At 27.6% G+C, this 20,303-nt stretch overlaps 1 protein-coding gene across 1 annotated transcript in view; it reads left to right on the top strand.

Moving 5' to 3' along the window:
- The window catches only part of LOC129961970 (agrin-like), a 309,476-nt gene extending 296,455 nt beyond the window's left edge, over positions 1–13,021 (top strand). Inside the window, exons 25-26 of the mRNA XM_056075621.1 lie at positions 4,731–4,816; positions 12,733–13,021. Coding sequence (XP_055931596.1) covers positions 4,731–4,816; positions 12,733–12,872 — 226 coding nt within the window. The 3' untranslated portion in view covers positions 12,873–13,021. The remainder of the gene's footprint in view (positions 1–4,730; positions 4,817–12,732) is intronic.
- Positions 13,022–20,303: the final 7,282 nt, after the last annotated feature.

Raw genomic sequence — 20,303 nt, 5'->3', positions numbered from 1 at the left:
GACGCAAATATTTCGAAGACATACTTTAAATATTTAAAAGTTTATTTTTTGAATCAATAATAGTGAAAGGGCCCCGACGCTTGTTTTATGAAACTACGGTGTGTAGCTGAGAAGTTTAAATATCACTGAAATCCCCCCTTTGTTAAGTATGAATTGATTAAATACTCGAGCATCGTACTTTATTTTGCAGACACTCACCTGGATGATTTTTGGAAATAGAAAGGTTTTTTGAGAATAAAAGATATCCAAGCATACATTTGCTTAGTTGCCATCAGTTAGTAAAGTTTTTTGTAAGAACCCGGTCTATCATTATGAGTTTTGTAAGGCAGTAGGGATTTTCAAAGGTACATAAATTGGAATGACCACTGGAATGAGAGGGTTAAATTTTAATTATATTAATATTGGTTATTATAATCATATTTTGAAGAAACACTAGGGTTATTCTGTAACAGACCTCGTTATTTTCAACCACTGTTGGATAAAGAAAACATTTGAGTTGACTTTCAACTTTTAATATTCAGAACCACATTAATGAAAAGGCTCTTGTACCCGACCAATTTGTAGAGGCGGGGATGGTGGTGGTTTTCTAGGTAAGTCAGCCATCTAACTCTCCGACTCGCCACGAAGGCACACGGATTTAAACCATAAAAACTGAATGACCGCACCGCCGCAACAGCAACATTGGCGGGAACTGTGGTTGAGTCCTTAGGGCCGTCACCGGCCACGGTACAACATTCCCCGAAGGAAGTACGTCCCATCATCAATGGGATGAGTCAGATCCCTCACCTATTAGTGTACCCTCCAAGGTGGCCACTATGCCAACCACTATGCCGGAAGCATCTCATCCTCATTTCAAGGTGCCCCCACACACACAGGGTTTAGGTTTTCTAGGTAAAATCAGTTTCGAACTGAAATCCTGAGGCGCCGCTCCTAGTACCACATATATATATATATATTGTACAATATTGTATGATATTAAACAATATTCGCATTATAGTATAATATTGTTAAATATTAAATTGTATAATACTGCACAATATGTTGTGCTACTTAAATATAACAAAAAGTTTATTTTACATTGTATCATATATCTCATTGTATCTTTAAAATCACGAATGATTTGTAATAGTATCATTTATACAACTGCGCTTTTATGATGTTCTAAATATGTGTCTGATTAAATCTATGTTTCAGACTTTATTTGCTGTGACCATTTCTTAAATCTTTGATCAAATGTCATCATATATTCTCACTGCATCAAATCCTCATTCTGTTCATTCAAATTTTCATTCAGTTAAATCAAATCCTCATTCAGTTCATTCAAATTCTCATTTAATTCGTCAGAAATAATTTATGTTAGATAGTAAACCTTTTCAATTTAAACTATAGCCTATTGATTAGATCAAAGGTAGAAAAATTAAATTACTTCTTTTAATGTTATGCACGCACTGGATATTTTTTTTTATGTATGGTGAACAATATATAGATAATTTTTGCAAGTATTGGAGACTATTCAATTGCAAAAGTCGCGAATATGATGAATTGGAATCTTATGTCATCCATATATTTCTCAGTAAGTTTCACAGCATCCATAGTAGGAGGCTATAATCGTTTTTCTTCTTAAAATCTGTTTAAAATGCACCGACACAATAAGTAGAATATGAAGAATAAGCATATAATTTTAAAGTAATTACATTAATTTGTGTGCCTTCTATATCTTTTAATCGATATAAAATTTACAAACATTCATTCTGCATCTTCTGTGATAAAGTATTTGATTTATAAGTTTATTTTTATTGCCATATAATTTATATACTAAATTATTGTTCTTTCAATGTACTAAAATATGTTTGGTTTTCTTTGAAAAAGAAATTAATATTTCCATTAGGTTGAAAAAAATATATTCAGATTGCTTCGATATGCAAATGATATTCAAAATCATCTCTAAATTAATAAATTATGAATTTTATTCATCTTTTTAATTTTAAAATATTACAGTTGAAGCAGCATCTGTCTATAAATTAATATTCTGCCTATAAAGGAAATTCTTTACTCATATTAATTATATATCTGTAAAATATTCATGGCACGTTCTGCATTAAAAATTTATAAAATAGAAAACAGTCGTTAATAAGTCCCTATTAATTTAATTCATTTATATTCAAAACATATACGATTTTTTTAACATCATTTTCTTTAAAGAAGTTATTCGAAAATACATATTAATTGCTTTCAAAAATTAAGTAGTAATGAAAATCGGTTTTGATTTAGTAGATTGTTGTTAATATTTCTAATTTAAAATTATTAATTATTTTCGCTTTATCAATGGATAGTAGGATTCATGGTCCAATACCATTAAATTATTGAATTATTATATAGGTAAAAATTATCATATAAATAAGGAATAAGAAGAAATTTGTACTTTCCATAGTATTGCTTTCTTGATTTTAATATAATAATAAATATTTTACTTTAATGTTCATAGTATATTATCTTCCGAACCACTGTTGTTTTGAGTTCAAATTAATATATTTTTACAAATGTTTTTCTCTGGTTTGGCAATTGAGATTTTGCACTGAAATGGGGGAAAAAATAGCCGACCGTAATGTCCATATCTTTGAAATACTTAATTAGTGATAGGTATTACTGTTGAGATCTAAAAAGAAAAAGAATATATCTGTATTTGTGTGTGTGTATATATATATCCCGGAAGACAGATGTGAAGCCAAAGTTTATATATGTAACTGCACTTCTGATTTGTTCGGGCTATTAATTTTCTTTCTGACTTTCTATTCGATTCCATCCTGCTCTATTCATAGCTCTTGCAAAGAAAGCTTGATAATCTATAAAAATAATATATTATAAATCATAATTTTTTAAATCCTAAATTAATCCATATTTTATTCTAAAATTTTCTCTTATTTCCTGAGCAAACCTCATGTTGTTGTTTTTTTTCCTTCTCGAGCTCTCAAAAGTGGATGATTAAAACGGTTCTCAAAATTCAAGAGCAGGGATATAAAACCTCTAACACCCAAGGCAATCCTTTCAAGATACCCTTTCCTAAATGATACGTGTCAAAGAAATCTTTACAAGAATCTCTCAGTAAAAAGAACCGAGGGAAAAAATTTTAATACTGTTTCTTGTTTTTCGATGTAAACGGACGCATGTCATTGGTTATCCCCGAGTATAAACTATGTCCTTCTCCCGTGGAAAAAATAAATTCAAATTTCTAAAAGTGTCTTCTTCTTATCATCTTGACTGTTCCAAAACAAGTTATATAAAGGTGCAACAGTTAAGCACAAACAGTTACGGTTACAGTGACAAAATTTAAAAATTTTCAAAAGGCAACACAATTTTTTTATTGGAATGTATTGCGTTTTCTGTGTGTTCTGCAAAAAAAAGAGCATTGAAACGGTAACTGTAGCACGAAAATCAGCATACAGACTAAAAAGAAAATAACCAATAACATTAAAGAAACAACAGACAGCAAAACATTTTATTGTGTTTCACAAATTTTCTAATTGACTACTTCAATCGCAATGGCACATTACATGCGGCAGATGATGCCTAGAACCAAAGCATGTCCCTTGCCAAAAGGAATCTGTTGAGCTTCAAGTCTCTTTAGACGCACCACAGTTGTTTTCTCTTTTCTTCTTAGTCTGAGTAGGTCTGGTGATTTTCGTGCTACAGGTACCGTTCCAACGCTGTTTATTGTTTTTTGCCATGGTGAACATATGTTTTTTGCCTTGGAGAGGAGTTTTTTTTCCTGGGGTCCAGTGGGTCTTAAAAAAAGTAAATATAGAGAATAAGATAAATTTATTAATAAAATTGCATATAATCATGCTCATTTTTCAGTCATTAATTATATTGACAGTTCAGGACGGTTTCGATTTTCTTTTCGACGTACGCCACTATCAGTGATATAAATAGAACCTTAAAGTTACTTCTCATTATTCTTGGAATTCTTTGAATATTCTGTTAAGAAAAGAATGTGGAGCAAGAATATCTAAACATTCACCTTCTAAAGTCATAATTTGGCATGCTAATCGAAAAAATGGTTGCATGGGATTCCAGCATCATTCATTTCTTTCCAACGACCTGATCATTCATTACACGAAATCTTTTGTTCCGATGATCTTGCGCCCATACCTCCCCCCTTGCATGGAGGCAGCGACTTATAGTCGAGTGATTTTCATCTCTTCCCTGAATAAATAAATTAGTTAAGATGTCAAAATAATAATATTAATAGAATAATGAGTTTGAAGGAATGCTACGACCCATCTCATATCACTGGCAGGAAAGTTTTTCGAAGAACATATCAAAAACCTGATGCACTGATATGATAAATGCCTGAATCTTCATTACGATTATGTCGAAAAGTAACTATATTTGTGCTTAGCATTTAATAACAAATTTAATCTGTTTTCTACTTGTTTCATTTTTTAAGCTTATAGAAAAACGTCACACTCACAGATATACAATTAACAAAGCAACTCCTAATAATACACAATTAATAATTCATTAACCATATACAATTAATAACTCTTGAAAAAAAATAATTTGTCTTATAAATTTTTTGAAATAGGAAAGATTCAGCGAAGGATTTGGGCTTACCAATGCAGTAAAATTAAACACTGCACAACCGAAAGAATTATTTTTTCTTAGATTAAGATTGTTATGAAGTTCGCTCTTAAATTATTAATTAATTTTTATATTTAAACACTTTTCAGGTCAAATAATGGAGTTCAACTGTATGTAGATGGAATTCTTAATTCTGAGAATATGAGAGATAGACGAATGTATAGCGGGGAATTTAGTAAGTATACTGATTAGAATACTGCAATTGAATCTTTTATAAATTTTGAGAAGGTGATTTAGATTTTCTAGACTCTCATATTGAATACGGCAATAAAATGTTTTCTAAGCAGTAAAAAATACTTCAAAATAGGGCAATAAAGTGTCTTTTAAATATTTCTATATTATTTAAATATTTCTTTTAAATTTTTCTGTAAAAAAATGTTTCTAAATATTTCAAATACAGTAATGGTCGTTTTGACACGAGATGCCAATAATTATTTAGGGTCACACATAATTTTAAAAATAAAATATCTCCTCCTATATGAGTAAAGTATATATTTTTATAATATTGTTTTCTATACATTTCTTATGTTATTTATCACATAAAAAAGCAGCTTGATAAGAAATTTTTTATTTTTTTTCCCTTTAATAACAAAAAAATTAAAAAAATAGGTCTACTGCTTCTTAAGAAAAAGTTATTTCTAAGAAATGTTCCTATTTCGTTGGATTATCATTGAACTATTCATAATATAAAATAACTTGTTTGAAAATAAGTTTAAGTTCAATCTTGTTAGAGGTAGACGGTTTCCGTAACAACAAGATAGCGGTTAAAACTTATATAATAGGGAACGAAATCATTATTTATAGATGAACATGAACATATAGTATAAATCTTAGTGATAGTATCATTATATTTCTTTTTCTTTTTTCTTTACTGAGTAAGATCTAAAGCAATCTTTGGATATTAAGATCCTTTTTATAACATTGAATACTGTTCCAGTGAACTATGACATTTAAATGATTTCTGCATATTGCAATGGAATAAACAACAAATTCTCGAAATTTTTGAAAAAAAAAATATTTGTTAAAATATATTTATGATAAAATACATTCATGGTTTCTGCATGTTGCGATGGAATAAACAACAAATTCTTGACATTTTTGAAAAAAGATATTTATTAAAATATATTTATGATAAAATAAATTTATGATTTCTGCATGTTGCGATGGAATAAACAACAAATTCTCGAAATTTTTGAAAGAAATATTTATTAAAATATATTTATGATAAAATAAATTTATGATTTCTGCATGTTGCGATGGAATAAACAACAAATTCTCGAAATTTTTGAAAGAAATATTTATTAAATATATTCATGATAAGATATATTTTGCGGTGGAATAAACAACAAATTCTCGAATTTTTTGAAAAAAATATTTATTAAATATATTCATGATAAAATATTCATTTAAATTAAAATATATTCATGATTTTCACATGCTGCAAGGGAATAAACAACAAATTCTCGAAATTTTTGAGAAAAAAATGTTTATTAAAATATAAAAGCGAAGTTTTCTGGTTTAATGTATTTGGTATTTAAATTAATTTTAAACATTCTTTTTATTTTTGAATTTATTTATACATTAACGAGAGAATAGAGCCTTGTTAGTTATGAGGAATAACTTTAATAACAAAAAAATAAATTATTTTAAAATGCTTTAGTAAATAAGTTCGGAATAAACTTTATAAATACATTGTTTGTCTGAGATGAATATTTGTTTATTTACGGAAGAAAGGAAATATTTAACATTTTCTTCATAAACAAATTCTTTATAATTATTTTTCTAAGCTCCGAAGCTGTTTACTTTTTATTTTGTAAAGCAAATTCCAATAGATGTAATTAAATATTTAAAGTAAGTAAATATTTGCTGTAAATCTAAGATGTACTTTTGTTCACTTAGAGAATTAGTCACATGTTACATAACATTTTTAACGCTTTTATCAATTCTCAGAATGCAAAATAATGAAATCTTAATTTAGGTTGCAAAAGTTCTTTTAAAATTAAATATTTTTCTGATTAATGTTAAAGCAATAGCTGAGTTTCATTTCCAACAAAAATATTTATATTTAACAATTCCCTCAGGAATATCAATATGTACAAAAAGAAGAAAAAAACTGTCTATATTAAATCTGCGAATAAGACAGATTTGTGCGAAAATGCTCAATAAGATTTCCAAAATGTGAATTAGGAATTATTATCAATATAATGTGAATTATAATAGGATATCCCTTAAAGTCCTTGTACTCAAAGGCACCTGAAGAGTGCCGACACAGTTGCCAAAAACAAGATGTCTGGATATTGTAAAGTCACCCTGAACTACACTAAGAGACCGGCTACAACATTACCCTGTGACAATAATAAATTGAAATAAAATGCAAATAAAATTCAGCTTGCTTCATAATATTTCTTTGTAAACTACATTGACTGGGCTATCACTTAACTCCTCATGAGATTCATTCTGTTTCTGTAATTCAATTTCAATGCGATTTAAATCGGAACAGTTACTTCTCTCAACGGAAGACTCTCCTTCCTTAAGTGTGGACATTCTTTCTCTGGTATTCGCTAACCGAACGTTTTTTCCTCTGCATTTTTACTATCGCGCTACAAATGAAGCGTTTTGGCATTTAATGTGCTCCAGCCAATGTTGGATTTCCTTTTTTTAGACTTAATGAGTTTTGAATCGTTGTTTAAAATCAGAAGTAAGCAGAGAAATGCGTCGCATATGTAGCTCTTAATAATTCATCATAGCTCTTAATAATTCATCATAGCTCTTAATAATTGCGCATGCACAGTTTGAGGTTTCCGCACATGAGCGGATAAATGCAAAATACGGATACAGCTGTTTTATGCATTCGCGAATCGTAGTAGGAAAATAATAAAAAAGGCAATTATTAAACTCCTTTTTTTTTTATTTTGATATGACTTCTAAATACTAAAATCTTCCCAATAAATGCCTTACAAAATCTTACAAGTATCTCCAATATAAGTTAAATATTTCTCGAGTTTTTCTCTTTCAAACATCCAAACACTTTCAGGAGACTTAATTTTATACTATGTACAGATTAAAGATGTCACAAATAATTTCTTCAGTAGTATTTGGCTCCTGTTCTTCCTAAAGAAACTTCACTAGAAATGTAATCTTAGAAAAGTCTATTACAAATTTCTATTTTTCTCCCTCATATTAGCATTCATACTAAATAAGGAAAAATCTTGGTCAAAAGCAGTGATGAGAGACATACTTCGTTTTTTATTTTATTTTAAGGATTTTTAAAATTTTTTTACTGTTTTTTGTTGATTATTCTTTTTTATTCCAGTTTTTGAATCCTGTCAAGGAATTGTTAGAACCCCCCCCCCGTCAAAAAAATGAGGAAATCGTGTTGTTTTGAAAACTTTTAGTTATTGTTGTATAGCTTAAAGCTATTTGATGGAAATGGGTAAAATTTAGAATAGTAATGTTTTAGGTTTTGTTCCTCTGATTGGCCATAAAATTGTTACTATTTTCTATTCAAAAAAATTTTAAATTGCGAATTTAAAATTTAATTAAAAATATAAACTATACTTTCATATTTTTAAAAGAATATAGTTTTTGTCTTGTTTAAAGTGTATTTTAATATATAAAATAAGAAATAATATTAAGTCTTTAAATAATTTGAATAAAAACGAGAAATCTCATTCAACAATGGACATTTCCATTTCTTAGAACTCATCAACCGTTTACTCAAAATTATAAAATGTTGCATGTATTTGAGCTATTATATTCAAGGTATTCGAAATTGTGTGCTGTTAATTTGAAAAACTGAATTCGTGTAAATCTAAATATGGAAACAATCTCTTATACAAAAAACTATTTCATATACTAATTGAGAACATATTTTTGCACAGATAGGCATTTGCAGTTTTATTGTGAGGTAATTAGTTTTGGAGAAAAAGAGATGATTATTTTGTGACTGACTCCCAACTAGTTTATTACTCAAGGTGGTCGATTAACATCGCATTAGAGCTGCCCAGTTAGCCATCGACAAATGTCTAGAATTCATAACTAATGGCTATGGGGATACATGATATTTTGATTCACTGCGGAGGAAATGGGCCTCTCGCTTTGGCAGTCCGACAATCTACACCATTAGAACACTTGAAAGTGGAATAGATTAATGCTAACTGAACGTCATCGCACCTTCTGTTAAACCTTAAACATTTATATCTTACCAAGGATTTGAACATCGGCTTTTTAATCAAAAGTACTCTGCGCGAGTGACTACGCCATCAAGTAGACTTTTATTGCTTGAAATATTTTTCCCCTTGTTATTACGAGTTGTTATATCATAGGTTTGAAAAATTGTAAACAAACCAATGCGCGTTTCACATATTTTGTTGTTAGCATTATTACTCTATAGTTTACTAATTGACTCTTTCCCCGTATCTTGTATTTTTAAAATAGGGAAGCTAGTTTTGTTACTTACCGCCATGCAGCACTGTCATCATGTTGTACATAGTCAGCTTACTGTAGCTAAAAACAATAGTTGCCGCCGTTCTCAAATTAATTTAGGGTTTAAAGACTTTAGTTGTCATCCTGTTTGTACTATAAAATCGGTTTCCAAATAAAATGACTCCTTAATGGTAAACCATTGATTCCTACATTCAACAAATACAGAGACCAGTTAGTATCTATCACTTTTTATTCTTATGCAAAAAAAGTATTTAGACTATATATCAATATTATACTATATTGTGTGTGTGTGCGTACGTATGTGTGTGTGTATTGAATGAAATTTTTAAATATATATATTATTTTATTAATTTATTTTTTATAATTTATTAATGTTTTAAATATCTTATAATATTTAATTAATTAATTTTTAATTAATATCTATCCCATATAATAATAATCTGTGCATTTTCTTGACATTGTAATTTCAAATAATAGCTTATTCATTGAAAAACGAACTATAAACAAAATAGATCAATGATCATATATTCAAATAACAAACATCTCACAGTAAACAAAGAGATGCAGTTATGTAAAATTTGTAAATCTGCATCTTACTGTTATCTGCCGAGCCTCCACAAGAAAAAAGAACAGTCAAAAGGCTGTCAAAAACAGCAGCGAATTTGTACAGATAAAATGGAAGAACGGAAATAAAATTAGAAAAACGAAATCTCAAACGTTTAACAATTTGTACGATTTCTAGAATAAAATTCTCATTGCCAAAAGCAACCTTTTTATATTTACATAAATAATTCTGTTTTTATCGGGTTTTTTTTCAAATTTTTGATAAAAATTGTATGTAAAAGTTTATAATGCGATGAAACGTTCTATTGCAAATATTTATTACATCTGCAGGATTAGCAGATATTTTTACTATTTATCATAATCAAACATGTTATTTAATATTTTTAAGCAATGAATGACAAATTTCGAATCTATTGCATTATTTAATTAATGATCCTCATTGTTTTTCTTTTATTCTTTTCTTTTTATTTTTTAAAGTTTTAATTTCCTCAAAAACGTTTAGATATTTTCAGATTTTGGAAAAAATTTAGATATTTCAATGTTATCATTATCTTCTAGCTATATGCTTATTTTGCACTTTGGAATATATTTCATTTTCTGCATCCAAGGGAAATAATTTCGTCCAACGATTCAAAGTTATTCAAATCCTTTTGTACTAGCTGTTATTTTAGACTTCTACAATACAAACAATGCAAAATGGAATCAAGACGAGACAATGATTTGAAAACTGAAAAATAAAAGCATAAGAATGGAAGGAATGTCTCATCATAAAAACAACATGTGCAAAAGGATTTACGATAACTGTTCGTTTTTAACGCTATAAAATACTCTTTTTCTATTTCAAATCAGATCAGCATGAATAAGCTTTCCCTAAGAACATTGTGAAATTCATAAATTAAAAGAAAAATATATTTTGCTCACAATATGGCGGAAAAATGTGAAACAAATATCTTTGCCCATTTTCTTCTATTGCTGCTTAATTATGTTTACGTAATTGGATCCATATTTATTTTTTTTGTTTGTATTGTAATTAAATGATGTATCATGTTATAAATACATTCAATAATAATTCCATAACAGTACGGTTATTTTCCAGCTGAAAATAAACGGGTAGTAGTGGAAATTAATTTTACATCCTAAAATACATCGTTCAAATGCATGCATAAATGCATTCTACATGCATACGTTCTAATGCATGCATGAATACATAATACATGCATAAATACATAATACATGCATACGTTCTAATGCATGCATGAATACATAATACATGCATAAATACATAATACATGCATACGTTCTAATACAGGCATACGTTCTAATACATACATACGTTCAAATACATGCATAAATACATAATACATGCATACGTTCAAATACATGCATAAATACATAATACATGCATACGTTCAAATACATTCCTAAAATACATGCATGATTTTACATCGTTCAATACATGCATATTTGTATGCATGTATTGAACGATAGAGCACTTGAGATATTTTTGTATTCGCCTACTTTGTTTCAAATTATAAAACTTGTGAAGTTTAAATTACTGTGCGAAACCCGACCTCACCAGAAGCCAAGCGGGAAATTTGCAATAAATCAATTCACGCATGAATTTCTCAAATGACGGGGAAATAGAGATTTAACAAAATAAATCCCAGTGAAACTTATTTACGACAATTTAAAGCCATGCCATTTCATGTTGTAAATACATTCAATAATAATTTCAAACAGTACGGTTATTTACAAGCTAAAAATAAAAGGGTAGAATTGAAGGCAATTTCACATCCTAAAGCAAACATTTTTAATGAATGTATTGATTTATAGATCATTTGAGATATTTTTGTATTCTACCTAATATTTGATTCAAATGATAAAGTTTGTGAAGTTTAAATGTAATAAATCAATGCACACGTAAAGTTCTTAAATGACGGGGGAATAAAGATTTGAAGATATATTTCGTATGAAACTTATTTACGACAATTTAAAGTCATGATATATCATGTTGTAAATACATTAAATAATAATTTCAAAACAGTACGATTATTTACAAGCTAAAAATAAAAGGTTAGAATTGAAGAGAATTTGACATCCCTAAAGCAAACATTTTTACATGAATGTATTGATTGATAGATCATTTGAGATATTTTTGTATTCTACCTAATATTTGATTCAAATGATAAAGTTTGTGAAGTTTAAATGTAATAAATCAATGCACGCGGAAAGTTCTTAAATGACGGGGGAAACTTATTTATGACTATTTAAAGTAATTGAAAGATATATCATGTTGCAAATATATTCAATAATAATTTCAAAACAGTACGATTATTTACAACCTGAAAATAAAAGGGAAGACTGGAAGTGAATTTCACATCCCTAAAGCAAACATGTTTAAATTAATGTATTGAAAGATAGAGTAATTGAGATATGTTTGTATTCTGCCTAAATTTGTTTCGAATTATAAAGTTTGCGAAGTTTTAAATGTAATAAATCACTGCATCTGTGAAGTTCTTAATTACCGGGGAAATAGAGATTTGAAATATTAAATTGCAAATACATTCGATAATAATTTCAAAACAGTACGATTATTTCCAAGTTGTAAATAAAAGGGCAGAGTGGAAGTGAATTTTACATCCTAAAAGCAAACATGTTTACATGCATGTATTGAACGATAGAGCACTTGACATATATTTGTAATTTTTGTTTCAAAATATAAAGTTCGGGAAGTTTAAATGTAATAAATTAATGCACGCATGAAATTTTAAATAATCCGGGGAAACAAGGATTTAAAGAAATATTTCGCAGTGGAAATTATTTATAACAATTTAAAGTCTTCGTGTATATAAACTATACTAACAACTACAAAGCAATAGAACCCTACATTAAGCTGGGCAATCATATTTAAATTATAACAAATATCTCGAAGTCGGCTCACAAAAATTAAAATGATATGAAATTTATTTCCAATTCCTATATCTTCACAATTGCTGTGCCTATATAAATAACAGTTGATCCAAATGCAAATAAATGTTCCTTCAAATCCCTCGAATAATGAATTTTGATGTTCTATTCCAGATCAATACACATTGGACTTTTCGAAGCAGGATGTTATTAATTCATTTTCCACTTGGAAAGGATGTGGGACTAGAATTTTCATTAATGGAACTTCTCTGGAATTCAGCTTTTCACAGAGGTGTTACAGAGATCCTTCTTGACAACTGCAAAAGTGAATCATATATACTTGGACATATCAGGACTTAGTATTTGCAAGAGAGACATTTGATAGAAAACTCTTCCATCATTGAGTTACATATCATCATGTAAAAGAAATTTTCATACTAATTCTTGTGTACGTAGTCTTCATTACACGATCATTAAAAGTGTACAATCCATGTGAAAAATACCAGAAACGTTTGCTTTTCTTTATAGTAAATTCTACCTCCATTACACTCTTATCGGCACATATGTTAGTAGAAAAGTATACCGAGAAAAGTATAAATTATTTTCAATGCGTTGCACATTTGTATCGTATTTCAGTATCTTACAGTGCAGAAAATATTAATATTTACTACGTTTTGATGAAGAAAGAGGAAAAATTGATACTTAATTACTTTTTTTTCTAATGAAAGCAGTTTGATTAGGCTTCTTCTAGATTATAAAGAAGCCTATATATTAAATTACATAGTAATAATTACTATGTAATTGTTACGATATGCATGTAATAAGTTTTTGTTAACCACAAGAATGTGCTATATGATCAATAAATGCTATCGAAAATTTAGATATGAATATTGAAATTCCAGGACAAATTTTAATATATAGAAAGTTTCATAGGCAGCAAATAAAAATTCCTAATTATTTTAAAATTTTCTTATTAAAAATAATTATAGATGATTAATTTTAAAGAAGATTTTTACAAAATTCAATTATTAGGGAAAATTTTTAATGTGCAAATAATTTGCTTATAATGTTCTAAAAAATATATATCTAGTGCAAAATATAGTATAATAGTAGTATAGTTCTAGCAGTATATTTCTCTAGTACAAAAAGTTCTTTTAAAAATTATTAATGAAATTTTTGAGTTTTTAATACATAATTTTGAGTTTTTAAATTTATTATTTTTTATGAATATATATATATATATATATATATATATATATTGCTGAAGCCGTTTCAAAACAGGGGTCAGCTTTACTTCAGTCAGTTTTACTTATCAGTTTATGTAAAAATTACTTCAAGCATTGTAAGCAAAATAAAATAATGCAATCGGCGTTTTTTGACTAATATAAAAATATAAATAATTTTCAAGGTGAAAATTTTGCTTGATTAATCAAAAATGTTGTTTGAAATATTAAGATTGTTTCCATCATGAAAACCTAGGATACCAGAAGAAAAATGGATCTATTGAGATTTTTTGATACATGAGTATTTGATATGAATTGCATGCATATTTGTTTATTTAACTTTCCCAAACTTTTTTCAGTAATATATATGTTTTATATTTAGTATTCTTAATATTTTAAAGAATTTCTTAATTGTTTATTCATTTTTTTCTGGATTCCTTTTTTACGCTTTTTTAGTAAAAGATTTTAGAAGCCTCTGATTTTCATTTCAAAATAGTTAAGAATAAATCAAAATAATTAGAATACAGACGTAGAAGATGTTAATTTCATATTGTAAACTTTATTATTACTTCAGAATTATTTTAGTCAATAAGTGGTATTCAACAATATTATCAAAACCTCAAGTTTATATCTCCTAGTTATAAAATCTGCAGGATTCATCAAGAAGTATTCAGTAAAAAAAAAAAAATTGAAATTAATCAGTCTATATAGAATAGAGAACAAAAGAATATAAATTTGAAATATAGGATACCTGTTTAATAAAATAAATTGTACTCCATTAATTAATGTACAAATTTAAGGGGGGAGAATGTCCCTACATTTGTTTCCTAAATACAGATTCAAACTAGAAAATAGGACTCGTGATATATAAATTTGCATAAATCGTGATAAACAATGCCATCCCAGTTTCATTTAATAGCATCGATTACTGATCATTAATTAATGCAATAACAAATTTCATAATTTTTTGTTATATTACGATTTTTAGCTCTTCTAAGGGTTCTAATGCGCAGTTGAATATTTCAAAATTTAATGCATTCAATATCCACTAATTTTAGCATTCATAATAGGCAACACTCTTTTGCATATGAGCTTATGAGATTGAAATCCAAAGTAGAGCATTACGCTTTTGTTGCCATAATTCACATCTATGATTCAGATAATCCATCTCATTAGATGACTCCTTCTTTGCTGTCTCTAATTGTAGCAAACAAAGGAAAGATCTAATTACATAATACGTGTGAATCACACGTGAGGCACGGGGTAGTCAATGTATTAAAATTCCAAATTCCTTATTCACTGAATTTCCAAAATATTAAGAACACCTTAGTATGCAGTATTAATCGTGTTGAACCTCCTCTAGCTTCGGTGTCTGCATATATTCGTCTAGATATGGATTTTACAAGTTACTGAAATCATTTAGAAGAAATATCAATACTTTTTAAGAAAAACTCCTAATCCATCAGATCAGATCGTGTATTTGAGTTGTGTGGATAGATTACTAAGCTTCAAAGCATCAAACAAAGACTATACCATCTATATGAAGATATCTGGGCTGCTGGATCAGATGATTTTTTTTCTATTCATCACATGATTGCTGTCGATTTTCTTTGGCTCGCAAAAGTCATTTTCCTTAAATTTCGGAAAGAAATAAAAAAATATCTTGTGAATATGCTACTAAAAATCAATTTATTACAAGATTTTTCTACTAAGTAGATGAATTTACTTTGTGCTTATTCGTGGTAGTGTTGTGCAGTTTTTCGTTGCGTTGAGCGCTTCCAGAACTTCATAAAATGCGTATCGACTATCTGTTCGATACGATTTATGCTCACAATTCTCATTTTTCCTCAAGGGTTTTAGTTTTTTTTTATGGTTGAGCCATCAAATTGTTCGATAAAAGCCAAAAAAAGAATAACATTCTTGGAGATAACTGGAACCATCATTTCTAGAGCACATAATCATGTAATCAGATCCGGTTAAATGTCTCATTTTCTCTTAAGCTGGTGTGTTCTAGGGAAAAGTAATGCTACTGATTAGAGAAAAGAGTGTTAACAATGAATATGATTTATATTATTAGCTCATGTGCTCCAGTGAGTAGTGTTTCTAATATTACTAACTTTTACTCTTACTAGTTTTTCATCATAAATAAGCTATTAATTTTGTACTTATTAATAAGGTAATAACAATTATTTCAACTGTAAAACGATGTAATTATTTCATATTAAAATGATGAAAAGTACTAAAATCGATCTCAGATGAGAGCATCACAGAAAATATATTTAATCTGAACTTCGTGGCAGGCAAGTACCTGCAACTGATGAATAATTAATCTGTACGAAAGAAACTGAAGAATAAGATAAAAATTCGAAACCTCTAAAGAAAGAAATCTATATAAATCATGTATCCCTTACTTACCAGAAACAGCAGCTTAAGTTGATTCGAACACTAAAACAGATAAAGGAAGTTTTGAAGGAGAAAAGGTTAAGGAAGCAGATGACTGAAAAACTAAAAATTACAGGATAGGTAGAGGTAGGTAAAATGATAAAAAAATTAAATAATCTATATAATTAAAAAATAAACACTTATTATTTTTTTTAAATATTTTGAAATTTAAAAAAAATCTGAAAAAATTAGCAAAATTGCATTTTAAAAGCTTAATTAGCATATAAAAATATTTATTCTTCAAATATTCTCTATTTTTTTATTTTCATTTATAATTTTTTTTTCATCAATAGAAATATTACAGAATCATAAAATCATATTTTCTTGCAAACTCAACACCACGTGGCGTTTAGCGTAAAGAATCAAAATTAAAATATAATAATAGATTAGGTGATAATTAAATTCTGAAAATATTAAAATATTGTATTGTCATCAACAACACATTCATATATAAAATTTTTCTTTACAAACATGAAACAAGTTAATTTAGATGAAAGTGCATAAAAATATTATTTATCGGACGATTAAAAAAAACATTTCATAGGAGAAGTGGGTAAGTGCTTTCAAGCTTTGTAAACATGAAAGAATGAGATTTATTTTTTTTGGACCGTACGCGAAATTTTATATTCTTTTCATACCTTGTTGGTTTATTCATCACATACAGAATGATACAACAGAATAAAAGTAAAACTATCAAAAGAATATTTAGTGAAGGGATAAATCAGTCCATTGGGAGGAATACATTTTAAAGGTAAATAGTCCGGCATTAGAACTAATCTATATAGTACGAAAAATTCTTCTAATGCATCGTCTGTATCGATGTTGACAGAAATGTCAATATAAAAACAAAACTCCCTTCTTGAAAAAAAAATAGGAATGAGTAAAAGAAAATTTATTTTGACATTATTTTATATCCAAAATTCAGCTGAAAAGTGATTTCAAATGAATATGGCTTAACGCTCTAAGTTCCTATTTAATTTGATATTCGTACTTAAATTCTCTATATTGCTATCTACGTCAATACACTTGCGTAGAAAATAAGAGATCCTTACCAGCACTTCTAAACACTTAGCTATTAATATCTCCAAAGCAATTTTATTTACTATTTTCTATTCTATTACTATTGCAAGCATGACAAATATTTCGTACTAATGATATAATTTAAGGAATAAATGAAACACGTATTAAATTCAAAGACTCAAATATTTTGAAACCACATCTATACTTAATTAGTATAATTTACAAAGGTTAGAACAATGCAAATACTATACAGTTAACACATTTACTTTCTAGATTATGCATTCATTTTCTAGAATTTATCTTCTATCCGTAATTTTGAATACGAAATCTATATGAAATTTTAACTGAAATTTGTATAAATGATAACAGTTTTAAAAAAAAAAAAAAAGAAAAGAAAACATATAAAACAAATATTTGAAAAAAAAATTGTGAAGAATGAAAAGCATTTGAAATTTGAGAATTTATATCATATACGAAGGTTGTCAATTCTTCGAAGCATTTTTAGATATAACCAATTAATTGAAATTTTTCTTGCTCAGTATTAAACAGTGGCAAAAAAAAGTAAGAAACTGATTTTTTTTTTCATTTAAAGTCATGTTTCATAATTTTTATTAAAAAGTATGTACTGGAATAGGGATTAATCTGATATCGATGAAGCAACAACCCACACATTGCATGATTTCAATTATTTACATTTAGTACTTTTAGTGATATAAAATCGTTTAGAATACTGCCATTTTCTGAATTTGTGGATGAAATAGGATCCATATTTATCAAATATATTTTTTGGGAAAAGTAGTATGAAACAAAATGAGAACTGAAAAAAAAACAGAATACGTATTTGGATGTTATCTTGTATTAACAATTATATATCCAAATGATATATTTTTTTTCAAAATAGTTTTAAAAATACAGAAAGAGCAAATAAACAAATTGCGAAAGATGACTTGCTTTCTCTTACATTCAAATATTTATATTCATGTGAAGTATGTAAAAAAGGTCGGAATTAGACTTGCATAACGATTTGTGAATTTTCTAAATTGTAAGGTAAAATGATGAAACAATGATTTTTTTAAATTGAATCAGTTAAGTAAAAATGATTATATTTATTTAAAATAAAATGGAATAAAATACAATTAAAGAATTATATGATTAATATCAAAGTTTGATAAAGTAATGAATATTTACATACATATTGTTATTTTATTTATATACATGTTTTAGCATCAATAATTTTTAACATTAGTAAATTCATCAGAAACGGAAAAGTTGAATGTCATCTTCCTTGATGTCTTGCATCAAGAAAAGTGCAAAACGTTCATAACATGGTAATAAAACAAAAAATAACTACTTTTTAAGTATCTCATGAATGAAATTGCAGAATTTGAACAACGTTGCAATTTCTACAGGGGATATTTCAACAAAATGGGGAAAATACCCACTTTATATCTGGGTTCTGTTTGCTTGTAAATATTACTAATATCTCTCTGAAGTATAGAACTTAGTTAAATCCAAGTTTCCCTTGCTGCCATATATGTAAAAAAAATTAATGCCATGAAGAATAAAGCTGTTAAAAATAAAATAGATATATTTAGGTACAAAATAAATGTAAAGATATTAATTTTTTATAATGAATTTAGAATATTATGAGTAACTACCATTTTTCATTCATTTAATCTATAAAAATAAAAACGTGATGATATCGGTATTTAATATAATTAATAATAAGCTATTATCCAATAATAACACGGAGATATATATTCAAAGCATAAGGTCCAAATTAATAAAAAATTTCATATTTTAGAAAGGGACGTTTATACACCAACTTAATAAATTAACACCAATTTCATTATTAAAAATGGCATTAAATTCTCTCATGCCCTCGTTTCTTTTACGAAACATTTTCAAATCAAACACTTAAATTTCACTTCAGTGTGTATTTTATTTATAATAAAATATTTGCCAATTTTACTTAACGAAGAAGGGTAGAGGGTGACCCTTGAGAAAGTCTTTAGGTCGGATTCTTATTTTATTTGGTTTAATTTTGTTACTTTTTTTTCCTATTAACTTGATTTTTATTACTATTGTCTTGATTCATCTGTTTTTTAGTAGTAGCTGCATTTGCGCTCTCTAAATATAATGGTGCATTTTCTGTTCTTTTTTTTTTTAGTTTTTAGTTTGAATTAGAAATAATTTTTTAGTTGCGATACCGAAAAAATTTAGTTTCGCTTCCAAAATAATTTTAATTTTAGATTGTTTCAATAATTGATTTTAATTACCTAATGATTATATTTTTGGTTACTTATATATATATATATATATATATATATATATATATATATATATATATATATGCATTATTTCATATGAAGCAGAATGCAGTTTCGAAGCAGGAGAAGCACGCATTATGTACAAGTAGGAGCGACGAGCAACACACAACACAGAGAAAAATGAGGGAAAAGCTCTTGAACTTTTTATCCCTGGTCTTATATAACCTGAGATTTTGATAGGGAAAATATTTCTCCATAGGCTTATATACAATGAGATTTCGATAGGAATTTTCGCTACACGCGCCGAAGAGGCAGGGAAAACACAGGGATCTTTTAAAAAAGAATATGCTTATTGGACATTTTTCTAGTCCTTCACGTGGAGTGTGGCAAAGTTAGACTTTTAGCCGATTCAGCAATTTTACAAAGTTCTCTTGAATTAATTAAGTAGAGACAGTGGAATTGGATCAGGAAATAAGAGATTATTTTAGAATGAAGTTACTATGAGCTAAATTAAGATAAAACCTTGGAAATTAATTAAATTGAAATTAGAGTTTAAAATATAATTACATATTTATAGATATATATGATGTCAAACATATATTATTTACAACGCAAGATCCGTCAAATTCTTTTAATTAGGGAAAAACACAATATACATGTTAAAAGTTCAACATAATATAATCTGGATATCAGTTACATGTATGAAATTTCTTCGTTGATTTCTCAGATCTTTCATGCTTACCATTTCAACAGTAGCCCGCTAATATTAATATTGTTAGCATTTCTCTGT

Source organism: Argiope bruennichi, chromosome 2 (assembly GCF_947563725.1).
Source record: "Argiope bruennichi chromosome 2, qqArgBrue1.1, whole genome shotgun sequence".
NCBI classification, from domain to species: domain Eukaryota; kingdom Metazoa; phylum Arthropoda; class Arachnida; order Araneae; family Araneidae; genus Argiope; species Argiope bruennichi.
Note: the sequence above shows the minus strand (reverse complement) of the source record. Positions and strands in the feature narration are given on the sequence as shown.